This window comes from Haplochromis burtoni, unplaced genomic scaffold (assembly GCF_018398535.1).
Source record: "Haplochromis burtoni strain Fernald_Lab_line unplaced genomic scaffold, NCSU_Asbu1 Contig_3, whole genome shotgun sequence".
Classification (NCBI taxonomy): Eukaryota; Metazoa; Chordata; class Actinopteri; order Cichliformes; family Cichlidae; genus Haplochromis; species Haplochromis burtoni.
In genome coordinates, this window is record NW_024582364.1 from 2,925,472 (window position 1) to 2,946,101 (window position 20,630).

Below are 20,630 nucleotides of genomic sequence, written 5' to 3' on the forward strand. Positions count from 1 at the left end.
CACTTACATGTGTGGTATGCATCCTTATTTTAAGGACTGCTTTGTAGCGGAGACAAATGACCGGGACGGAACCAGCTATGTCGCCCATACAAACAAGTCAAGAGACAAATACATGGCTGTACGTGTGAGGAGCAGGTACACAAGGTAGACTTTTTGCATGACACAATAACACCGAATAGCAGATGGGATCCTTTATATTTATGGAATGTTTTACTTCATGCACATAGAAGCAAAACAACAAGTTAAACAAAAATGATAAGTTTACTGTTATTCATAATATTTCTAAAGACGATGTATAGTGTGGGGAAAGCACTATGGTGCAGTGTTTGGCACTAGTGGCTCACAGAAGAAAGGTTCTGGTCATGTCAGGTCTTTGCTGTACCCAAAATCAGCCTTGGACATGCAACTCTACTGATAAGTGAATGAAATCAGTGGATGTGAATTATTATGCATTATCTGCACAAGGAAGTTCATCATTGAGCAGTATTTGATAAATGAATATGGTCAATGTGCAGCTAATGCACACAGCATATACATCTAGTCTGTGTAGTCTGTGAAGTATAAAACGAAATTAAAAACAGAGAGACAAATATATATATCTATATATATATATCTATATATATCTATATATATATCTATATATATATATATCTATATCTATATATATCTATATCTATATATATATGCCACCACTGATTTTGGTTATTCTTTAATATTTTAGACCTCAGGGTGTACTGTTTGCATAAATAATAATTTAATAATACATAATAATATATCAAATAATATACTAAAATTTGTAACTGTTTGATTGTTTATAATGTAGGCCTTTAAATTATTTACAAAGGATTTGGATCACCCTATTGGACACCTTTGCTCTATTGGAACAAAACGTTAAGTGCAGCTATGTGACCTTTTACCACGTAAAAGAACGGAAAGAAACAAATGATTCTGGCTTTTCAATGTTAAATAGCGTTTAGTAGTAAGTGTTGATGAATTACTGTAAAAGTCGAAGAGGCACATTGTAATAATAATGCTTGACACACATGACAACTGGCTCCCCCTATGGATTAAGGCGAACATAGCCGATTGCTGAGTTTCCTCTCGTGTGGGGACTTAAGACTTTATATGCACCGTCAGTAAACTGCAAATATGTATGTGTTTGATTAGTATTTAATTTATTTTTGTGGAACATCATTAGTACCGTGCTTCTAATGCTCTTGATTACATTTTGATTATTCCATTTTTTTAAAGATCTCAACTACATTGTTCACTTAAAAGTCATGAGTGAGAGGGTGAAGGAAATAAATGCCTTGGCCTGTGATTTTCTTTTTTTCCTTTTTAATGTTATTTAATATCTGTCTTAAAGAGCCACACCTTAAATCTTGCCTTGCTTTTCAGCAAAACCCCAGCATATTTCTCTGATGTCTTGAAGGAATAACGGAGTAGACGCAATTCAGCAGCACACCACAAGCTATTCGGGGGTGTGACTACGGTCATTGGGGTCTATATATTGAGATGTTTTGTCCGCTGTCTTTATGTGAATGGGAGAGAAGCTGCCCAGTGAAAAGTCCCCTCGGCAGGACAGCGCACCTCCTCACTTCATTCGCTCTCAGACACAGCACCATGGATTCCTGTTTTCGCGCACTTTGCATGACTTTTGTCCTGGCAACGTTCACCTGGAGGTCAGGTGCGTTCGGACCTGTTATCAGATGCGAACCATGTGATCTTGCTGCACGGCTTCTGTGCAAACCTTTACCCAAGGACTGCTCGGAGAAGGTCCGCGAACCGGGCTGCGGCTGCTGCATGACTTGCGCGCTGAGTTTCGGCCAGCCGTGCGGCGTGTACACCGGGAGATGTGGCTCCGGCCTGATTTGTCAACATCAACCCGGTGAAACGAAACCTCTGCAGGCTCTGCTGGAGGGACGGGGTATTTGTGCAAACGCTACTAACAAGCGACAAACTACCAGACCAACAGTGCCACTCAATGAGCTACCAGGTAATTCATCAGCGTGAGTGTTTATGCCTCAAAGTGCGCTCTTTTAGACACCTTACGTATCACTGGTTAATGACCACAATTTCGGTAGTTGCAGAAGAACTGGTAAATCTTTGCCAGTGGTCGTCGGGCAATGTAAGAATTACCAGATGTTGTATAAAAAGAGAAAACTTTTTTTCTTTTAGCAATAAAAATCCAGCTAATATGTGAAAACACTTTGATGTGTTTAAAACGTCTTTACATCAGAGGAACGAAGGTGGTGGATAAGGCTTTAAGCAGTGCGCACTGGAGAGATTTCGATTGTGGAAAGAAGAAGTGCCTCTTTGTGCCGCAGAGGGAAGACTTGAACCCTCCCTGAATTCATTGTAAAGAATTCAGGTCAGATAAATGTTAAAGCCTAGCCTGCATCTTCAAGGTTGCATGGTTTGTACTTTTGAATGAAATCAAATTAAAAAAACAAAAAAGGTGGGCTTTTTATTTTTTATTTTTTACTGGAAGTCAAGGTTTTCTAAAGTTTTTCAGAAGATGCTTTTAAAGCACACAATACCCATGTCCCTCCCTGAACCCTAGCCTGTTGAAAAAATGTGAAATTAACACTCTGCTATGTTTGTTTATAAACACATTTTTATTTTCACAATTTTTTAGCAGAGAATGCTGATACTCAGGATGAAGAGCGCAATTCCACTGATTCGGGTGTTCAGACCACTACGTACAGCACCCACAGACCTATTGGACCATTTAAGCCTCCACTTCACCCTTTCATCCCCCCAGACATCCTGAGACGGGAACAACAGAGAAGAACCCAGTTCTTTAAAACGGGGGAGCTACTGGGACCACTCGTCACAGATCAACAAAACTCTCTAGAGACCAAGCGGGAGCCTGAGTATGTAAGTACCACAACCAATATTTTTTCTGTCTTCAGAGCACACTGGAGGAATGTTTTTCTCTTCTTCCTCTGTGCTTTGGTGTTTTTTTCCCCCTGCGGGTGATGAAATGCTTTGGGTAGCGGTGCTGACGTTTGGCAGAGATTGTGAGCCAGTAGAATGGCATGGCAGCAAGCGGGTGCCATAGCCCTGCGGCTGACCTGGGTCAGGCGGTTGTTTGGCCACAAGGCGTCCGCGTGCCGGCTATACTGAGAGCCAGCGAATGATGGATTGGCTTATGTGAGTGCCTGTTGGGAAGCCCTGCTGCTATTTTGATCTTCTCTTTGGCCCGAGAAGTGAGCACACTGTAGTAATGGGCTTTGACTGGCTGTTCTGATTAGTGACTTGAGTACTTGGACTTGAGGACAAGCCTTTTGACTCCGTCTTTGAGCTGTTTGAATTCACTTTAGCCCCCCCAGTCTTTGTGTAAGACTTCTAAGCAGCTTTGGCAAACTGCTAAACCTTCACAAGCCAGATGAATTCATTCCTCATCTGCCACCTCTTTCATATTGCAGCCACCATTGTTTAGGTATTACAGCAAGGCAGCGTGAGTCAGCTTTATTAAAGTGTTAATTCACCAAAACATTAATGTCAAAAACCCACTGCCAAATGACATTGCTAATGAGGAAGTATAAACGCTTTATTCGCTTTTTATCTGTCTTCAAAATGAAACTATAGAATTTCTGACGTTAAAGGAAGGTACTAAAAACTGGTGATGTCTTCCCTCATTCACAGGGTCCCTGCCGAAGAGAGATTGAGAGCATTCTCAGCAACCTCAAGATCTCCAACATTCTCAACCCCCGAGGTTTCCGCATACCAAACTGTGACAAGAAGGGCTTCTATAAGAAAAAGCAGGTGAGAAAAAGTATACCTAATAATTTGATATTTGAGTGTTTTAGTAGTGCAGTGGTTCTCAAGCTTTTTCTGGCAGGCCTCAGTACAAAAGCCAAAAGAATGCTTGCACCCCACACCCTACAGTGTTTATCGACATTTAACAATCTAAAAGAATTCAAGATGATTTTTACTTTTAAAAAAATGTCAGTGCAGTTTCATCAGCAAACACATCACAGTCAGTCTTCTTAGTTTCTCCTAGTTGTTTGTGCCCATCACCAGTGGCTCATTGCCCCCCTAGTGGGACCTGCCCAGCAGTTTGAGAATCATTGGCTTAGTGCATCCTTATTCAGTGGACACGAAGGGCTGTGCATTATTTCACGATCTGCTTAATGCAAACTTGGTTATGGAATCAAAATGCTCTAAAAAGGAAATCAGCATTTGGGGAGTACATTCATAATGATTACAAGACGAATGACTCAAACTTTAGGTCTCCTGCAGCCCAATTACAGATTTGTTGCTGTCCTCATGTATTCATTGGTAGTTATTAGAGCCTCATCATTGCACCACCACACCAGTGAGGTATACCCTAGCCACTGGCTCTGGAAACTGGAACCACAGGGACCAAACCCCAGCGGGGTTGACGGCAGGGACGATGGCCATTTAACGGAAACCCTCCCAGGGAGACAGACGTCAAGGTGGCCGCCGGCACCCCATGTGCTTGCCCCATAATTGCTGGACTTTTGAGAGGCAGACACAGAAATAGAGCCGAAGCCATCCCAACGCTCACATGGTTCACCCACGATCGGGTTGTAATAAATGAGTGGTTCTGACGCATTCATATGGAGGCACTTAGGGCTCCCGCGCCACTGCATCACAGAGGCAGCTTCCCCTATTACATAGCAGTCCCTCCCGCTTAATAGAAGTGTTCTTCTTGACCTGCAATCATCTCATAACCAGCCTTACAACGCCAGGCTCATTGTCTTTGTTTATGCAGAACGGACCTTCTGCACCGCGCTAAGCCTTTAGGCACTGAAGGAGTGGCAGAGATGTTGTGGTGTTCAGTTGAATTTGAACACTCGGATGACTCTAAGGGAAAACAGCTCTTGTTACAATGATTATTAACAGTAAATGCCTCTTAGAGGGAACATAACAAACTACCCAATAATGATTTTGGTGTTGAAGAAGATGCATTTATAAAAATAAATAAATAAATTGATTAATGTATTTGTTTCCCCAATAGACAGCCTGCGTTTTTTTTTTTTAAACTTGCCGCCAAAATTTATGGTTCACTAAGAATTTTTCATTCATCATGATAAAGACTGTTTATGAAACTCTCCACCTAAGATCAGACCTAACTGAGTAAGGATGTCTCCCCGCGTGACCAGTCTCTTCTGTGCAGCAGCAAGTGTTGCTTTAGCCCTTGAAATGAATGGCTGTATGTTTAACTAGAGTGGAGGTTGACCTTTAGTAAAATTGGCAGTAAAATAACAGCCCTTGGGTAGCTCCACAGACTCTGTAAGTCATTTGTAGTAGGCCTACCCATAATTTGGAGCTGTGGGGTATAATCAGCAACAGATGATTCGTACTGGCCACCAGCTTCTGAAAATAGATCTTGGTTCACAGTTGTTCACAAACGGGACTAAGCAAATATTTTACCAGGTTTCTGTTTACCTTAAAGGTCTCTATATGTGTGTGTAACAGGAGGTAGACCATAAAAGCAGCTCAAAATACCACAGCGTGTTGGATAGCAAAGGCTCAGCACAATCTGACCATTAATGCCTCTTAACTATGCTTTTCTGCTTCATTGACTAAAGTGGCCTGTTATCCATAATGCTTCATATTCAACTGGATTTGTACATTCAGCTTTCCCACCTCCCCCCACCGGTCTTCCCTCGCTTCACCTTGTTCTCTCCTTCACTTTCAGTGCCGTCCTTCCAAAGGCAGAAAGCGAGGCTACTGTTGGTGTGTGGACAAATATGGGCAGCCTCTGCCAGGTCTTGATAGAAGGGAGCGAGGAGATACCCAGTACTACAACTCTGACAGCCAATAGGAGCAGAGCAGGATGGGAGGGAGGGAGGCTGAGATTGAACAGCAAGAACTGTAAACATATGAAGAAACCGAGGATATTGGAAGAGAGGTCAAGAGATGGCTCAGCCGATATATGGATGTTTGCTATTTCTAACTGTTGCCTGTGGGACCTTTTTCTGAGGCAGAGCGCAGCAGAAGAGTACCGGGCAGAAAAAGCCTGTAGCCTCTGTACATGGATGGATTCTTCATAACCTGTTTGTCTCAGACTCAACCCGGACACCTTTTGGAATAATGTTACACTTAAAGAAACTATCTCAGAGGCCTTATTCTGATTTTAAAGCACAAAGACATGTCACAAGCAGTGATAAGAGAGCTCTTCATTTACGCACAATTAAATGGCATTGCATATGTGTAAATGCTTGTGATTTGTAATCATTATTTGTATGCTTGTGATTTGTTATAAAGCCATTGTGTTTTGTCTTGACAATGTATGTATATTTGAATAAGTAAGCATGCAGTGATTTAAGTATGAACTCCTATTTGTATGAATTCCATTATTCCGGTTGCTTCCTGCTCCAAGTAGGGAGTTGGTTGGGACCGTGCAGCTCAGACAACACAGCGCGTAGAAAGTTATTTTTTACTCTGGGTCTCATGCCACAGAAAAAGAGATTTTGTTTCATGATCTGTACTGTGTGTGCGTGTGTGGGTTTTTTGTTTGTTTGTTTGTTTTGTTGTCGCTTTGCATAAGCTGAATATAAGAGATAAGGGGTCCTTACAGTTATCTCCAGTCTCTGTGTAGCCAGTGATATTTTTTTAGCACTTGTCTTGGATTAAGTGGTCAGTTTAAATATGCTGTTTGTATGTACAATGCAACCCTCAGAAGTCTATTTTTACTTAATAAAGGCAGTATAAAGTTACCCAAGTATTGTTGTTTTTAATGTTTTGTAGATAGACACAAAACAAAACTCCTTTGTGATAAAATAAGATTTTATTAAGATGCACATCCACAGAATTAGAGTATATACAACAAACCCAATAATGGAAAAAGCAGCATTCCAGGGCAATTAGCATTCAGTTGAAACTGGATCTACTGCACATAGCTACAACAACAAACAAATCTTTAAACACAAGTGAATGATAATAAATACTAGAGTAGGTAGTCAGATAAAGAAAAGGTCAAATAAAGTCCCTAATGTGAGAAGATGTAGCTGAGAAGAGGTCTCAGAAATCCTCTGCTCAAACTGTGGACCTGCAGAGACCAGCAGAGGTAGACGAATGATGAACAACCCATCCCAAACCTCAGCGTGGCTTGGAAGAGCACTGATATGTTTGTGCTAGGCCACCATGCACATACTTGTGGCACTTTAAGCATTTCACCCAATACCCATTGAGGAAACGCCAATGGAGATACATTCAGACAATGTCAACAGAATGAATGAATGAGCTGCTGTGTTGTTTGCTGCCGTGCACAGCTCTAGTTATGAATGAATTAAACAAAAATTTATCCTGAAGTCTCTCAAATGGGCTTGGCACCGTAATGGACCTGTGGTTTTGAGCAATGGAGTTATTTAGTCAGAAACACAAATGTATACAGTGTCGCCCTATATTTACAACTGAAAAAAATAAAACAGGCAAACATATAAAAGATCTAAAAATGACAAATGGTTAATGCTTGTAAGAATATACAGGCAGCGAATAAATAAGTTGATCATACATACACCACGTAAATAAGATGGGAGGAAATTTCCTCCACTCAAATAAGTTTTCACAGTTTCATTTTTGCAAAGGAGAGCTGGCTCATCAGGCGGCTGACCTCCTGTTGCTGTTAATGTGTGTGCCTTTGTGTGTGTGAAAATTGGTTTTTGAGTGACAACAGAGTCCATCCTTCAGTGAGTAACTTCTTGATGGCACTCTGAGTCACCGACCAAGTCGCTCGATCCTAGGAGCCTCTTCCCATTCCAAGACGAGACGCACCAGCAGCGAGCGGGTGGTCCAACGAGAGATGACTCGCACTGAAAAGGAAATAAAAATGGCATCTCTCACAAATAAATCACTCAGTATTTTATCATAAATCCCTTTTGGGAGTCAAAATTAATTTTGTTATGGTGAAATTTCTGAAAAAACAAACAAAAAGTTAAATTCTCACCTGCTTGGCTTTGTAGAAGCCATGCTTATCACAGTTGGGAAGGTAGAAAGTTGTGAACTTCTCTCCTAACCTCTGCTGAGAGGTGGCTATCGTGTCCAGTGCTTCGTGCAGTTCAGTGTGACATGGACCCTGTGTAGGAAGAGAAACAATGAGAGCTACAGTCTCCTAAACACAAATGCACCAGCAAATTATCTACACCCCCTCAGAGCCATCTACTCCCTCTTGTGGAAAGAGAGATGAATTACTTTGAATAACCAGTTAGTCGGATTGTTTATTTTTTCCCCTCACCTGTTGCACCAGTTTGTTGCGTATGGCATTGACCTTAGCCTTGAGACTCTCCTGGCCTTCAGCAAAATCTTGGTGATCAAAGGGAAGGTTAAGTCCCAGAATGTGCTGCAACGAGCCATGGTCAGGGACTCCTCCATCTTCCTCTGTAGAATTTTTAGAAAACAGAGAGCATACATGACACATGAAATGGAATGGGGTTGCATTAAAGATGTAATTTCAATGCTGTGAACTTTTTTTAATTAATGAATATCAATATGAGCACATATGAAACAGCCAGGCTACCTTGGCGGAGGTCTACAGTGCAGATTCCCTGTCCTCTGGTCAGAGCGTGCAGTGGTCTTGCTTCACCAGGCCTGGGAGTGCAGCGGAGACCCTCAGCACAGTGGGCTGTGTGAACTCCACAGGAAGCCCCCTCCTCGAGCGCACAGGCCATGCAGCAGCCACAGCCTGGCTCCCTTAACACCTGCTTGCAGTCTACTGGGATGGCGGGGCAGTCGTTCAGCTTCTGTTGAGTACAGGGGGCACAGCGGATGGGCTCTGGCCCCACCACCGGAGATGACCTCACTACGGACAAGACAACCAGAGCCGCCGCTGCCACAAACGTCAGCTTCTCGCTTAATCCAAACATTTCCTTCTGATGAAATTCTTTAGCTTTTTAGAAGTTGTTTAAAACTGTCAGTTTCTTCTAACAAGTCTTCTCTGAACTGGCAGTATTTATATGAAAGCTTTGGCCTCCAGAAGGGTTAATAATTGACTCAGCACAGATATAAAATATTTTTCACAAAGCTGCTGTAAAAGGTGGATGACCCCGCTTGCCTTGCGTAGTTTGAGGTCATTTGTCAATATTGACGCTGGAATGCACATCAAAACAACTTTTGACGTGCATTAGTCATCTTTCTTTAACTTTAGAGTTATGAAAACAACTGAACAGTGCTGCTGAAATTCAGTACAATGATGAATAGTGAATAACGTCTTTAACAGAGAGCATCACGTGATCCAAGGAGCTCTGGATGGCTCGTTAATGTTAAAAACTGTCTTATGGGTGTTGTCAAAACTTCATCTTGTGAAGTAATTCTGACAGGTTAGATGCTGACACTGTTTTGACAGAAAAAAGTCCTATTTGTCCTTTTAGTCTTGTTGGTGAAGGTTCCTCTTATCACACATGCAAACAAACAAGGTCCTCCACCTTGTTTATCTACCTGTGTGATAACCCAGTTTGCCTTGCATAACCCAGAAATGGTGAAACGACACATTTATCTGGGAAATGATGGCAGTAAATGGCCGTTTCCTTGCTGTAATATTTGTCATAAATACCTAAGTCAAATGCCACATACCTTTAGTCATACGATGTGTGACACAAATTTCAATAGGCAGTGATCCCGTGCTTTTCATTCACTGAAGAACTTGCTTTTACCCTGCAAACTTTTAATTGCATTTTTTATTTAATAATTATTCACCATGGAAACAGATACAGTCATCAGGACCAATTACTAAAAACACAGGTCTTAATAACAAAACTATGTGTACAGTCCCGGGATAAAAATATGAAGTTAAAGAGATAAAATGTTGATGAATGTGAGGATATGGGCACAATGAGAAATAACAAAAATGAGCACATTGTGTGTACATTTTGCATTTAATAGGAAGGTAAAATATTTTGTCTTTGAATATCTTAATTTTTTTAAAATCTTAACTAGAGAAAAATATGCTTTTAAATGAAACCTTTATACATTTAAATTGCTAGAAATGTGTACACCCAGCAGTATATAAAAGAAGTCTGCATTAGCTCCTCTTTAAAGTACTGCAGACTATGCGTGAATCGCACATATTTTACTAATTTAATAACATAATCATGATGTAAGAAAAGGACCACGGCGTTACTACGTTTGCATGTGCATGAACTGAAACTTTAATATGTATTTTAATGCAGATTTACTTTAGCTTACATAGGTTGGGTGAAAACACTTTCTTTTCATAAAAAATAGAAAATTTTTTTTTATTGATTTATTTTGAGTCAACTCTGACTGACGGTACACTAAAGTGCACCAGCCATGTTGCTCCCACACAGTAGGGGAGGGGTCAGCTTTGACGTTGCTATGCTTGCTGAAGAGAGCTTTGGTTCTTCGTGTTACATTCTTCACTGGCATCCAAATCTAGTAACTTAAGAAACGGTAAACGGGTTCAGCTTGAACCTAACAGCAGCAAGTGCTGTTTGAAAAAGGGATTGATACACAAAATAAAAATACAGCGAAGACAGTAGCGGGATAGAAGCACAAATACCAAACTGAAGATAACACAATGACATAATTAACTCTTGCACAAAATATACACATCATGTTCTCTCTAAGCATTGAACTCTTGTGTAATGAAACCAGCTATCGTGCCTTTTGTTTATTCACGTATAACAACAAACGAAACGGGCCCGCACATGGACTTCACTCTCTTGTCAGTGGCTTCCTTAAATAAGGCACATTAGGCAGAATTTGTTCAACGTTCAGTTTGTCACGAATGAGGTCCCAGGTTGGTGTGTCCCAAATGTTTCACGTTCACCTCACGAGATGTCACTCAATCACTAGCTGATGAGTTGTTGCCTCTTCGATGCTGACCATCAGATCCGCTAGCCAGGGGGAAAACGGTTCCTCCTTTGAAATATTTGAGGGCATTAGTGGAAAAGAGATTTAATTAAGGGCCATATTTTTTTTTTAAGTCAAGACAGCTTTGCTTAAAATTATACTCACAGCTATTAAATTCTTCTTAGAGCGTTCCCTTGGCTTCGGGACTGGCTGTTTAGATCTTCTCGGTTTCTGCCACTTAATCTTGGAGGCCTTGAAGCAAAAATAAACTAGTCTTTTTTTCAGATTTTTTAAAATTATTATTATTTATTTAAATAGAAGCAAATAGTAAATACTCAGTAACACCTACCTTTATTTTCACCTTACTGCTATTGGATCTCCTTACATTTGTAAATTTCAGCTGTCCTGGTGTTGTAGCTTCACCACGTAGATGAAAAGAAAGCGTGCTCACATCAGACACGGAAAAGCTCTCGGTTCCTTCGTGTGGATGGTTTGAAAACTGGCTCAGGGAACGAGACAGCCTCCCAGGTCTCAGAACCCTCAGTTGAGCAGCATCGTCATCTTTATCGCTCTCATCTTCTGCCAGCGCATCCTCTTCCTCCACACCTACTTGAAATGGAAAATCGCCCTCATTTCCTTCTCTTGTTCTGTTCCCTTCAGTTTCATCCTCAAGCTCTGACTCTTCCTGGATGGGCTCCAGACCAGGTCTCTGTTCCATCAAAAAGCCTATTTACTCATGACATTTACCATTTTTATCATTTGATTTACTTTATTCAAAGAATAGTGATAACAGATTAGGCTTACATTTGGCTGTTGAATGTCCATTTAGCTGGATGACTGAGCTTTTTGGAACCAGAGTAAAGACACTGCAGTCTCTGGTGTGAGTGTGGCCTCCTTGTCATCAGTTGATTATTGAAATCAGGTGCAGAGGCTTAACATTTTTCACAGATGTTTTGACAGGTCATTGCAGGTGCATGAGAAAATTACTTGCATTGCCTAATTTTACAATATACATGCAAAATAAAGCAATGCAGCTTAAAGTCACTCAGCTTATTGTGACTATTATTGTGACAGCAATGTTAATTTTGCACCATTTTACACCATTTACCATTTACGGGGCGATCGTGGCTCAAGAGTTGGAAGTTCGCCTTGTAATCGCCTTGTAATAGGAAGATTGCTGGTTCGAGCCCTGGCTTGGACAGCCTCGGTCGTTGTGTCCTTGGGCAAGACACTTCACCCGTTGCCTACTGGTGGTGGTCAGAGGGCCCCGGTGGCGCCAGTGTCCGGCAGCCTCGCCTCTGTCAGTGCGCCCCAGGGTGGCTGAGGCTACAATGTAGCTTGCCATCACCAGTGTGTGAATGTGTGTGTGAATCGGTGGATGGCTGGATATGTAAAGTGCTTTGGGGTCCTTAGGGACTAGTAAAGCGCTATACAAATACATTTAAAAATTAATTAATTCCAATTGGCTAAAAAAAGAAACTAATAAGCATTCTTGAGGTTAGTGCACAGTAAAAGGTACTAAGTAAAATATATAGCAAATGCCTTAGTCTAACATCGTATCAAATGACTTCCAATTACTTAGTCTGATTAGTGAATACTTTCAGGTATATATCAGTTGTAAACTTATAGCATCAGTGAAATCATTAACTTCAGACTTTTCCATCATGTCACATATTAATAGGTATCAAAGCAAAAAAGGTCATATATCAATATGTTACAGCATTGTTCAGGAATGAAGATTTTGATCTATGTATTAAAATATCAATAAATAAAATAATAATTCTGTGTTGTGTATATAACCCAGAATGTGGAGTTATTGGTTAAGGTCCAATAGACTTAACCACAGTAATTTAATAAATATACAGGCAGAAGGCAGACAGTGTGCAAGATTTCCATTTGGTTGCCAACACATCAAAAATTAAATTTGTTTGACTATCATGGATTTCTGCATCTCTATAGACTACTGATGAGGAGAGAATGAATGCATATAAACTGTGGTCAAAATTCATTTTGAAGTAGAAATGTGTTACAAATGCTCTCTTTTTTTCTTAATACAGACTAGCAAATTGTATTTTCTTTGTTCACAGAAAAATGTTTACATAAATCATTAATTTATGGATATATATAATAATATATAATATATATATATATATATATATATATATATATATACATATATATATATATATATATATATAATATATATATATATATAATATTTTAATATATATATATATAATATTTTATAAAAAAATAATATATTATTATATATATATATATATATATATATATATATAAACACCCAGCACGCCCCTGCGGGCGGTTTATCCTTCAAGCTCGGGTCCTCTACCAGAGGCCTGGGAGCTTGAGGGTCCTGCGCAGTATCTTAGCTGTTCCCAGGACTGCGCTCTTCTGGACAGAGATCTCCGATGTTATTCCCGGGATCTGCTGGAGCCACTCGCCTAGCTTGGGAGTCACCGCACCTAGTGCTCCGATTACCACGGGGACCACCGTTACCTTCACCCTCCACATCCTCTCGAGCTCTTCTCTGAGCCCTTGGTATTTCTCCAGCTTCTCGTGTTCCTTCTTCCTGATATTGCTGTCATTCGGAACCGCTACATCGATCACTACGGCCGTCTTCTTCTGTTTGTCTACCACCACTATGTCCGGTTGGTTAGCCACCACCATTTTGTCCGTCTGTATCTGGAAGTCCCACAGGATCTTAGCTCGGTCATTCTCCACCACCCTTGGGGGCATCTCCCATTTTGACCTCGGGACTTCCAGGTTATACTCGGCACAGATGTTCCTGTACACTATGCCGGCCACTTGGTTTGGCGTTCCATGTATGCCTTGCCTGCTAGCATCTTGCACCCTGCTGTTATGTGCTGGATTGTCTCTGGGGCATCTTTACACAGCCTGCACCTGGGGTCTTGCCTGGTGTGATAGACCCCAGCCTCTATGGATCTTGTACTCAGAGCTTGTTCTTGTGCTGCCATGATTAGTGCCTCTGTGCTGTCTTTCAGTCCAGCTTTGTCCAGCCACTGGTAGGATTTCTGGATATCAGCCACCTCCTCTATCTGCCGGTGGTACATACCGTGCAGGGGCCTGTCCTTCCATGATGGTTCCTCGTCTCCCTCCTCTTTCTTGGGTTTCTGCTGCCTGAGGTATTCACTGAGCACTCGGTCAGTTGGGGCCATCTTCCCAATGTATTCTTGGATGTTCGTTGTCTCATCCTGGACTGTGGTGCTGACACTCACCAGTCCCCGGCCCCCTTCCTTCCGCTTAGCGTACAGCCTCAGGGTGCTGGACTTGGGGTGAAACCCTCCATGCATGGTAAGGAGCTTTCTTGTCTTTATGTCAGTGGCTTCTATCTCCTCCTTTGGCCAGCCTATTACCCCAGCAGGGTACCTGATCACGGGCAGGGCGTACGTGTTGATGGCCCGGATCTTGTTCTTACCATTCAGCTGACTCCTCAGGACTTGCCTGACCCTCTGCAGGTACTTGGTGGTTGCAGCTTTCTAGCGGCCTCTTCATGGTTCCCATTCGCCTGCGGGATCCCCAGGTACTTGTAACTGTCCTCTATGTCTGCAATGTTGCCTTCTGGTAGTTCAATCCCCTCAGTTCTGACTACCTTCCCTCTCTTTGTTACCATCCGACTACACTTCTCCAGTCCGAACGACATTCCAATGTCATTGCTGTATAGCCTGGTAGTGTGGATCAGTGAATCGATGTCTCGTTCACTCTTGGCATACAGCTTGATGTCATCCATGTACAGGAGGTGGCTGACAACTGCTCCGTTCCGTAGTCGGTATCCGTAGCCAGTCTTGTTAATGATCTCACTGAGGGGGTTCAGGCCTATGCAGAACAGCAGTGGGGACAGAGCATCTCCTTGGTAGATCCCGCACTTGATGGTGACTTGTCTATGGGCTTGGAGTTCTCTATATATTATATATATATATTATATTATATATATATATATATATATATATATATATATATATATAAAATATAAATTATATTGTTATATAAGATATAATCAAGTTACATTTTCTTGTTTGTGACATATGCTATTTGTCTTTATGTAATTCCAACCATTCAGGAGTGCAACAACCAAATTACTCATTTCAATCCCCTTTGGCCCTGATGACACCATGACGAGACTTGCTCCTTAACTATTATTTGCAGTAGTTTCCCTTTACTGTTTGAGCTCGACTTCAATTAGAGTGAAGGTGACATGAACTTAAAAGCTCAATGATATCACCCCTTTTAGTAAATGAAGAACTTCATCAAGGTAAATCAACATAAAACTACATAAACGAAGCATTGTTTCCTCTCTCCAAGCCCATAAAAGAGCTAAATAGGTGAGCAAATGAAGTGTTTGTTGACTTAACTGTTACACTGAGTGAACCTTAAACAAACTTTACATCAGTACCAGGAAAACAGTTTTGGCCCCTGCCCCGTGTTTGACACATGATGACATCCATCTAGCCGTGGGCTGTCAAAGTACATTGACCGACATGATAAACATGTTATTGTTTTAAATAGTTTCCTGTTGAGAAAGAAAACTTTTACAGCGAAAGTGATTAAATAATGTCTGAGAAAATAAAAATAAAAAAGGTGATCTTTCACATTTGTAGCCAAAACTCAAGAAACTACTTTCTTTATCATAGTGATACTGATGATATTTTATACACCAATATTGTCTTTATTACAAAATATTCAATAACCCAACTTTACACTGTACAAGATACAACATAGTTTACAACTTTTGACTATTTACAAAAAGTATGATCTGCATATCAAAGTGAATATATCTAAAAAGGCAAGTTGCAATCACTGTAAGCTTATTGAGTAAGGCAAGAACTTGAAACGTGATGTATTTACACTTTTGCAGATCGAGTGAAAGTTCTATGTGCTGATAAAGATACAGGCTATAAAGATAATCTGAAGCGCATCATGTTTCTGCCAGTATATCTGAGAGATGTGCTAAAGCTAAAATTTCTCGAGGAAAACTCAAAAATGTAGCTGCTAGATAACAAAAAGCAATAGTACAGTAATGTGTATGCCTGAAAGACGACAGCAGCGAGACACTGCAGGAAATCTTCTGTGGCCTCAAGGAAATGTTTGAAAGTACTTACAGCATTTGAAATGTTTAGGCTAAAGGAGTTAGTCATGCATTTGTGGAAGTCATGTGCTTATAGTATATGCTCTCTTCTGTGTGGATGAATGCCATTCTTAACTCCTTTAGATATCTGTATGTAAGGATGCGTGGGCCCTCTGTGTGATGTTCTACAATACTCCATCGCTGGTCCCATTTTGGCATAAACTAGCATCCATAGAAGCACAAATCCAACTCAGTATGACTTCTGTTTAGGTTTGTTAACCTTTGTCTTTTCCTCGTATTATCTTTTTGCCTCCTCATCAACAAAGCTGCCCCTATCTGTGTATTATGTGTACATGCCATATTGCACTACAATACAAAAGAATGTCATGTATTAAGGAAAACTGATTTTGTCTTTCCAGGGTTTAAAACACACCTTTGTCTTCTACCAGTGATCGAGCATGTGGTAAACATCTACTGCAACTTTCTCTCTCATCTTTGTTGAGGCAATATAAGTATCGCTAGTGATCTATGGAAAGCTCGGTACTTTGGTTTTCTTTCAACAGGAGTATCATTACTATGGCTGTCAACTTTTAAAAAGTCATGCACTATTAATTGTAAATATGTATCATAAAAAGCATATTTCATCCAGTGAGCTCCAAGTAAAAAAAAGAAAAAGAAAAGAGACTGTTTTGTGCTGTTTTGTTACAATTAAGAATTGACCACACATGCATACGCACACTCACAAGTACACACTTGCATGCTTACATACACCAAAAAGAAACAACACCATTTTACGCTAAATAACGCAATGAATCCTTGGCATAATAAGAAAGACAGTGCAAAAGCAATAGCATGATCAGTCTCTTTCTGGATATCAACGCACATATCCCCCGAACACGGAATATGTACAACATAGTAAAAAATAAATATGCTCATTATACCTGGATCTGATGGAACCCAACAAAACCACACATCTAATCATCTGTTACAGAGATGTTAAAAGAGGATTTGAGATTCCGGGTACCCGTCTCTGCACTCTGCATTTTGTCTCTGAAAAGTGGCAAGCAGTTAAAAATCCCTAAAGCAAGTATGATTATCCATACAATGACTTCATATTTCTGGAAGTTCACATCCTGAATGGGTGTATCCTGGGTTGTGCCAGTACAGACTAGACGCTTCTAGTCCTCCAACCAGGTTTTCTTGCTTTATTTAAGATGAATATATTTTCTTTCTTCCTACACTGACACATCTGCAGCAGCTGCCACCGTCTCAATTTCAATCTCTGTCACCTCTACAGCCCTCTCTTCATCAACCTTACCCACTGCGGGCACACAGGATGAGGGTTGGCATGCGGCTTGGCTGTTGCTGCTGCTGTTGGCAGTGTTCATCTGCATGTTGCTACCCATGCCGGGATGAGCAGTGAGGCTGGCAGCAGAGGACACGCTGGCCAGATTGGTCGGGACGCTCGTCTTTCCACAGGAGTGGATCCGACGTGCCAGGCTGGCGGAACGCATCACCGAAGAAGTGGTTGCAGTGCCCACTCCCTGAACCTTCCCTTCCAGGAAGTAGGTCAGCATCTCACCTTTGCCTTTTACACTGACCTTGCCGCGGCAAACCAGGTCATAGTTGGTATTCAGTAGCCGATAAACCTCCTCAGTCACCTGGATAATAGAGGCATAGGAAATATAGATATTTGTTATTGTAAGTGTTGGTAGATGTGACAGCGGAGCTTGGCAAGCTGTTTACACTTGACTCCATCATATTTGTGGATCATTTGTAATTGAAAACAAGTACCTGTATTTTCCCAGGTACTCCAGTGCTGTCCATTCGACTGGCCACATTGACCGTGTTACCCCAGATATCGTACTGAGGTCGCCGTGCTCCAATCACCCCTGCAACCACTGGACCCACATTGATTCCTGTGCACAGACATAAAAACATTAAACTAAAACAGAGTCATTGAAAGTCAGTCACATTTAAATTGTCTTTGCCAGGGAACCAAAACAGTTCAATTTTATTTATATAGCATCAAATCCGACCCAACAGTCCAACAAGGTGGTTTATATTGTATGTCTACTTACCAACTCTCAGGACAAACTCGTTGTATGACTGATAATTGATTTCATCCAAAACATCAAACATTTCAATGGCGTAGTCTGCTATGGTGCTCAGATGGTCGTACACAGATTTCTTGTTCTACAGAGGGAAAGAGCACCAAGCAGTTAGTGTACATGTGAGAAAGGATCCTTCATATTCCCTTTAAAGACTAGGACAGAAGATAAACACATAAATAAAAAGGAAAATCCAAACCTTGGTCCCAATGGTGGGGACGAGTCCCACAGCTGCCATGTATGTGCTGCCAATGGTTTTGATTTTCTCTATGTCTTTGTAGCACTCCTTATCCATGAGCTGTGAAGCACACATTCAATAAACACCTGACACTACAAGGCAAAAACAATTCCAAATTTACAAAGTAAAGAAATAAAAAAATACTAAGACCTCGTCAAAGTCAGCAATGATCTCGTTCAGTAGCCTCAAGCATTCCACTCCCATGTTGTTACCATCCAGCTCGATGTAGAAATCGTTGAAGTTTGGGATTGAGGCAAATAGGACGCCAACTTGTGCGTAGGACTGATAGTACAGATCCTAAAGGAAAAGATAAACAATACAGTAAAAAATATTCTTAGATGTGATCATTAGTCATTTCTGGTTTCAGCCTTTTTATCTACCTGTTTGTCTGTCTGCCTGCCTGCCTGTCTATTATCGTGGCTCACCATGTTTCTTGGGTTTGACATTAAGAAGTGTTGAGCCACGTGTGCAGGCAGCAGATTGAAGAGGATCCTCCTGTTGTCCAGCTTTACTTTCTCCATTCCATCTCTTTCCTCCTCCGCCTGGCAGGAAAAGTAGCACACAAAATATCCAGATATAGCTGTGAGAACCAAAGCTTGCTTCATATTTCCACCACATGGTGTCACTAAAATGACTTGTGAGCATCAGACTGCTGTAAGCGTCAGAGTATGATTAATAGACTTGGGTACATTACATGACTAATCCTGCTAGTTAAAGGGTTAAATGGCTTAAATTCAGCTTCAACACTTCTATCCCCCTATGCAAAACGCTCAGTGCCAAATGAAACCGAGCCAGAAGAAGCTTCTTACTCTTTTTTTGTTGCCAAGAACAGACATCTGGCAGCCTATAAATATACAACCTCATTTCCAAAAGAAGTTGGGTTGCGTTGTAAAAAGTAAAAAAACAAACCAAATAATTTTTTAAAAATCCAATTGCAATGATTCAATAATCATTTTAACGCAAGTTTTTTTTTGTTGTGTTTGATCAAACATGCACACAAACATTTGTTTGCTCATTTTAAATGTGATCCCTGCAACACCTTTAAACAAAAACTAGAAAAGGTTTTTCAGAGTTTACTTTGGAAGCATGGTTGCACATCCTCCAGAAATGTATATCCATAGCCTTTTTTCATATGCACAGAGATATCATTGCACACTTCCTGACCTGTACAGCCCATAGGAAGTCCAGACGTAGTTTGAGGTCAAGTTGCCTGGAGTGGAGGGCAAGGGCACTGACAAAGAGCAACAGAGACAGGATGGGCTCATAGCCCCGGATGTGGAAGGACCCCCCACTGCGGAAGAGACCAATTGCACAAGTCAGCACTGGACCAGACCACACAGAAAACTACACAGGAGGGTTGAATGGACCCCCCACAGCGTCGGGAGTGATCACAAGTAGAGTTACTTCACAAAAGTATGAAAGCAAGGGCTTTTTTAGAAGGACATGGAAACAAAGCAAGCAAAAAAAACAAAACAAAACAACTTTATTGTGCTTATAACGTATTCTGAAATCATGGAATATTACTATTAACTTGTGCATGATTAAATCTAAAAGTTTTTTTTTTTTTTTTCCAAAACTAATCCTTACCTTGACCTGAACAAATTCAGAATAATAATTTTTTTCAGTTGCACATTTGGGATCTGAGCTCTAATAAAATTGGCATGGTCCCTCAGTACTGGGTTGAAATAGCTAACGTGGTCCCATCATGCAGCCCACATTGTCCTTTTAGGCTTCTGATTTGGAACTAATAAGCATGTGTGCTGCTTCAAAGGGTGGAAAATGAAAGAGTGTGTGGGCTGAAGACAAGCAACAACTCCTCCACACACATACATCTCAGCACATGTACTGTAAATGCTCTTCCAACTCTTGCCTATCTGTTTATTACACAGCCAGGCATTACCTCTGATACCCGACTGACGCACATAATGCATGATGCATAACAACTGTGCGAGATCTCTCACTTCATTGTTGTCATATAACTTCAGGGAAAGTCAGGAATGTGTCTGAGCTTTCTGAATACGTCGTGGCGTGAACCTCTCACCCTGCAGTCTTGCGAAAGCCGCTGAGCTCCAACACGGTGAGATACAGCACCCCCAGAAGAAGCATTAGCGCCATCTTTGGCATCCAGGAGACGCGCAAGAAAAGTGCCAGGGTAAGTGTGCCCACCACACATGAGAGAAAGGCGTAGCGGGCGCCGTCACAAGGAAGTTCTGCCATGGTGTGGTTGGCGCCGCTATCCACATCAATGATGATGATGGAACTGTTTGTATTGGCACTACCCCACAGCCAGGGCATGCAGCCCACCTGTCAAAAGCAAACACAGCAATGCAAAGTGAGAAATATTTCTGGAGAAAGGCTTAATGCTCATCTACATTCACGGTCTGCCTTGTCT

General features: G+C 41.2%; 3 protein-coding genes across 4 annotated transcripts in view; 1 reads left to right on the forward strand and 2 right to left on the reverse strand.

Annotated features, from left to right (window-relative positions):
- Positions 1 to 1,458: 1,458 nt before the first annotated feature.
- Positions 1,459 to 6,712, forward strand: LOC102293893 (insulin-like growth factor-binding protein 3). The gene is made up of 4 exons (XM_005912685.2): positions 1,459 to 1,996; positions 2,639 to 2,880; positions 3,652 to 3,771; positions 5,675 to 6,712. Exons 1-4 carry the CDS (start codon positions 1,516 to 1,518, stop codon positions 5,798 to 5,800), a joined length of 969 nt encoding a protein of 322 aa, XP_005912747.1. The 5' UTR covers positions 1,459 to 1,515; the 3' UTR covers positions 5,801 to 6,712.
- A 255-nt stretch (positions 6,713 to 6,967) lies between these two features.
- On the reverse strand, positions 6,968 to 8,909 carry LOC102293599 (insulin-like growth factor-binding protein 1). The gene is made up of 4 exons (XM_005912684.3): positions 8,495 to 8,909; positions 8,213 to 8,355; positions 7,925 to 8,053; positions 6,968 to 7,790 (listed from the first exon to the last, which is right to left on the reverse strand). The coding sequence occupies exons 1-4, from the start codon at positions 8,838 to 8,840 to the stop codon at positions 7,665 to 7,667; spliced, it is 744 nt and encodes a 247-aa protein (XP_005912746.1). The 5' UTR covers positions 8,841 to 8,909; the 3' UTR covers positions 6,968 to 7,664.
- Positions 8,910 to 15,467: 6,558 nt separating this feature from the next.
- LOC102292812 (adenylate cyclase type 1) overlaps positions 15,468 to 20,630 on the reverse strand; it is a 37,634-nt gene continuing 32,471 nt past the window's right edge. The window contains exons 13-20 of one of the 2 annotated variants that reach the window (XM_005912682.3): positions 20,280 to 20,542; positions 19,403 to 19,529; positions 18,619 to 18,780; positions 18,389 to 18,535; positions 18,200 to 18,298; positions 17,971 to 18,085; positions 17,684 to 17,808; positions 15,468 to 17,550 (exon numbers count right to left, since the gene is read on the reverse strand). In XM_005912682.3, coding sequence (XP_005912744.1) covers positions 17,125 to 17,550; positions 17,684 to 17,808; positions 17,971 to 18,085; positions 18,200 to 18,298; positions 18,389 to 18,535; positions 18,619 to 18,780; positions 19,403 to 19,529; positions 20,280 to 20,542 — 1,464 coding nt within the window. In that variant the 3' untranslated portion in view covers positions 15,468 to 17,124. The remainder of the gene's footprint in view (positions 17,551 to 17,683; positions 17,809 to 17,970; positions 18,086 to 18,199; positions 18,299 to 18,388; positions 18,536 to 18,618; positions 18,781 to 19,402; positions 19,530 to 20,279; positions 20,543 to 20,630) is intronic. The other variant, XM_005912683.3, reaches the window with a different exon arrangement.

Excerpts from the sequence above, each read along its gene's own strand:
- LOC102293893 (XM_005912685.2), top strand. The coding sequence starts at position 1,516 with ATGTTTTGTCCGCTGTCTTTATGTGAATGGGAGAGAAGCTGCCCAGTG. Across the intron at positions 1,997-2,638 it reads GCCACTCAATGAGCTACCAG|CAGAGAATGCTGATACTCAG; the intron begins GTAATTCATCAG and ends ACAATTTTTTAG. Across the intron at positions 2,881-3,651 it reads CCAAGCGGGAGCCTGAGTAT|GGTCCCTGCCGAAGAGAGAT; the intron begins GTAAGTACCACA and ends CCTCATTCACAG.
- LOC102293599 (XM_005912684.3), bottom strand. The coding sequence starts at position 8,840 with ATGTTTGGATTAAGCGAGAAGCTGACGTTTGTGGCAGCGGCGGCTCTG. Across the intron at positions 8,356-8,494 it reads CACTGTAGACCTCCGCCAAG|AGGAAGATGGAGGAGTCCCT; the intron begins GTAGCCTGGCTG and ends AAAATTCTACAG. Across the intron at positions 7,791-7,924 it reads GCTTCTACAAAGCCAAGCAG|TGCGAGTCATCTCTCGTTGG; the intron begins GTGAGAATTTAA and ends TTTCCTTTTCAG.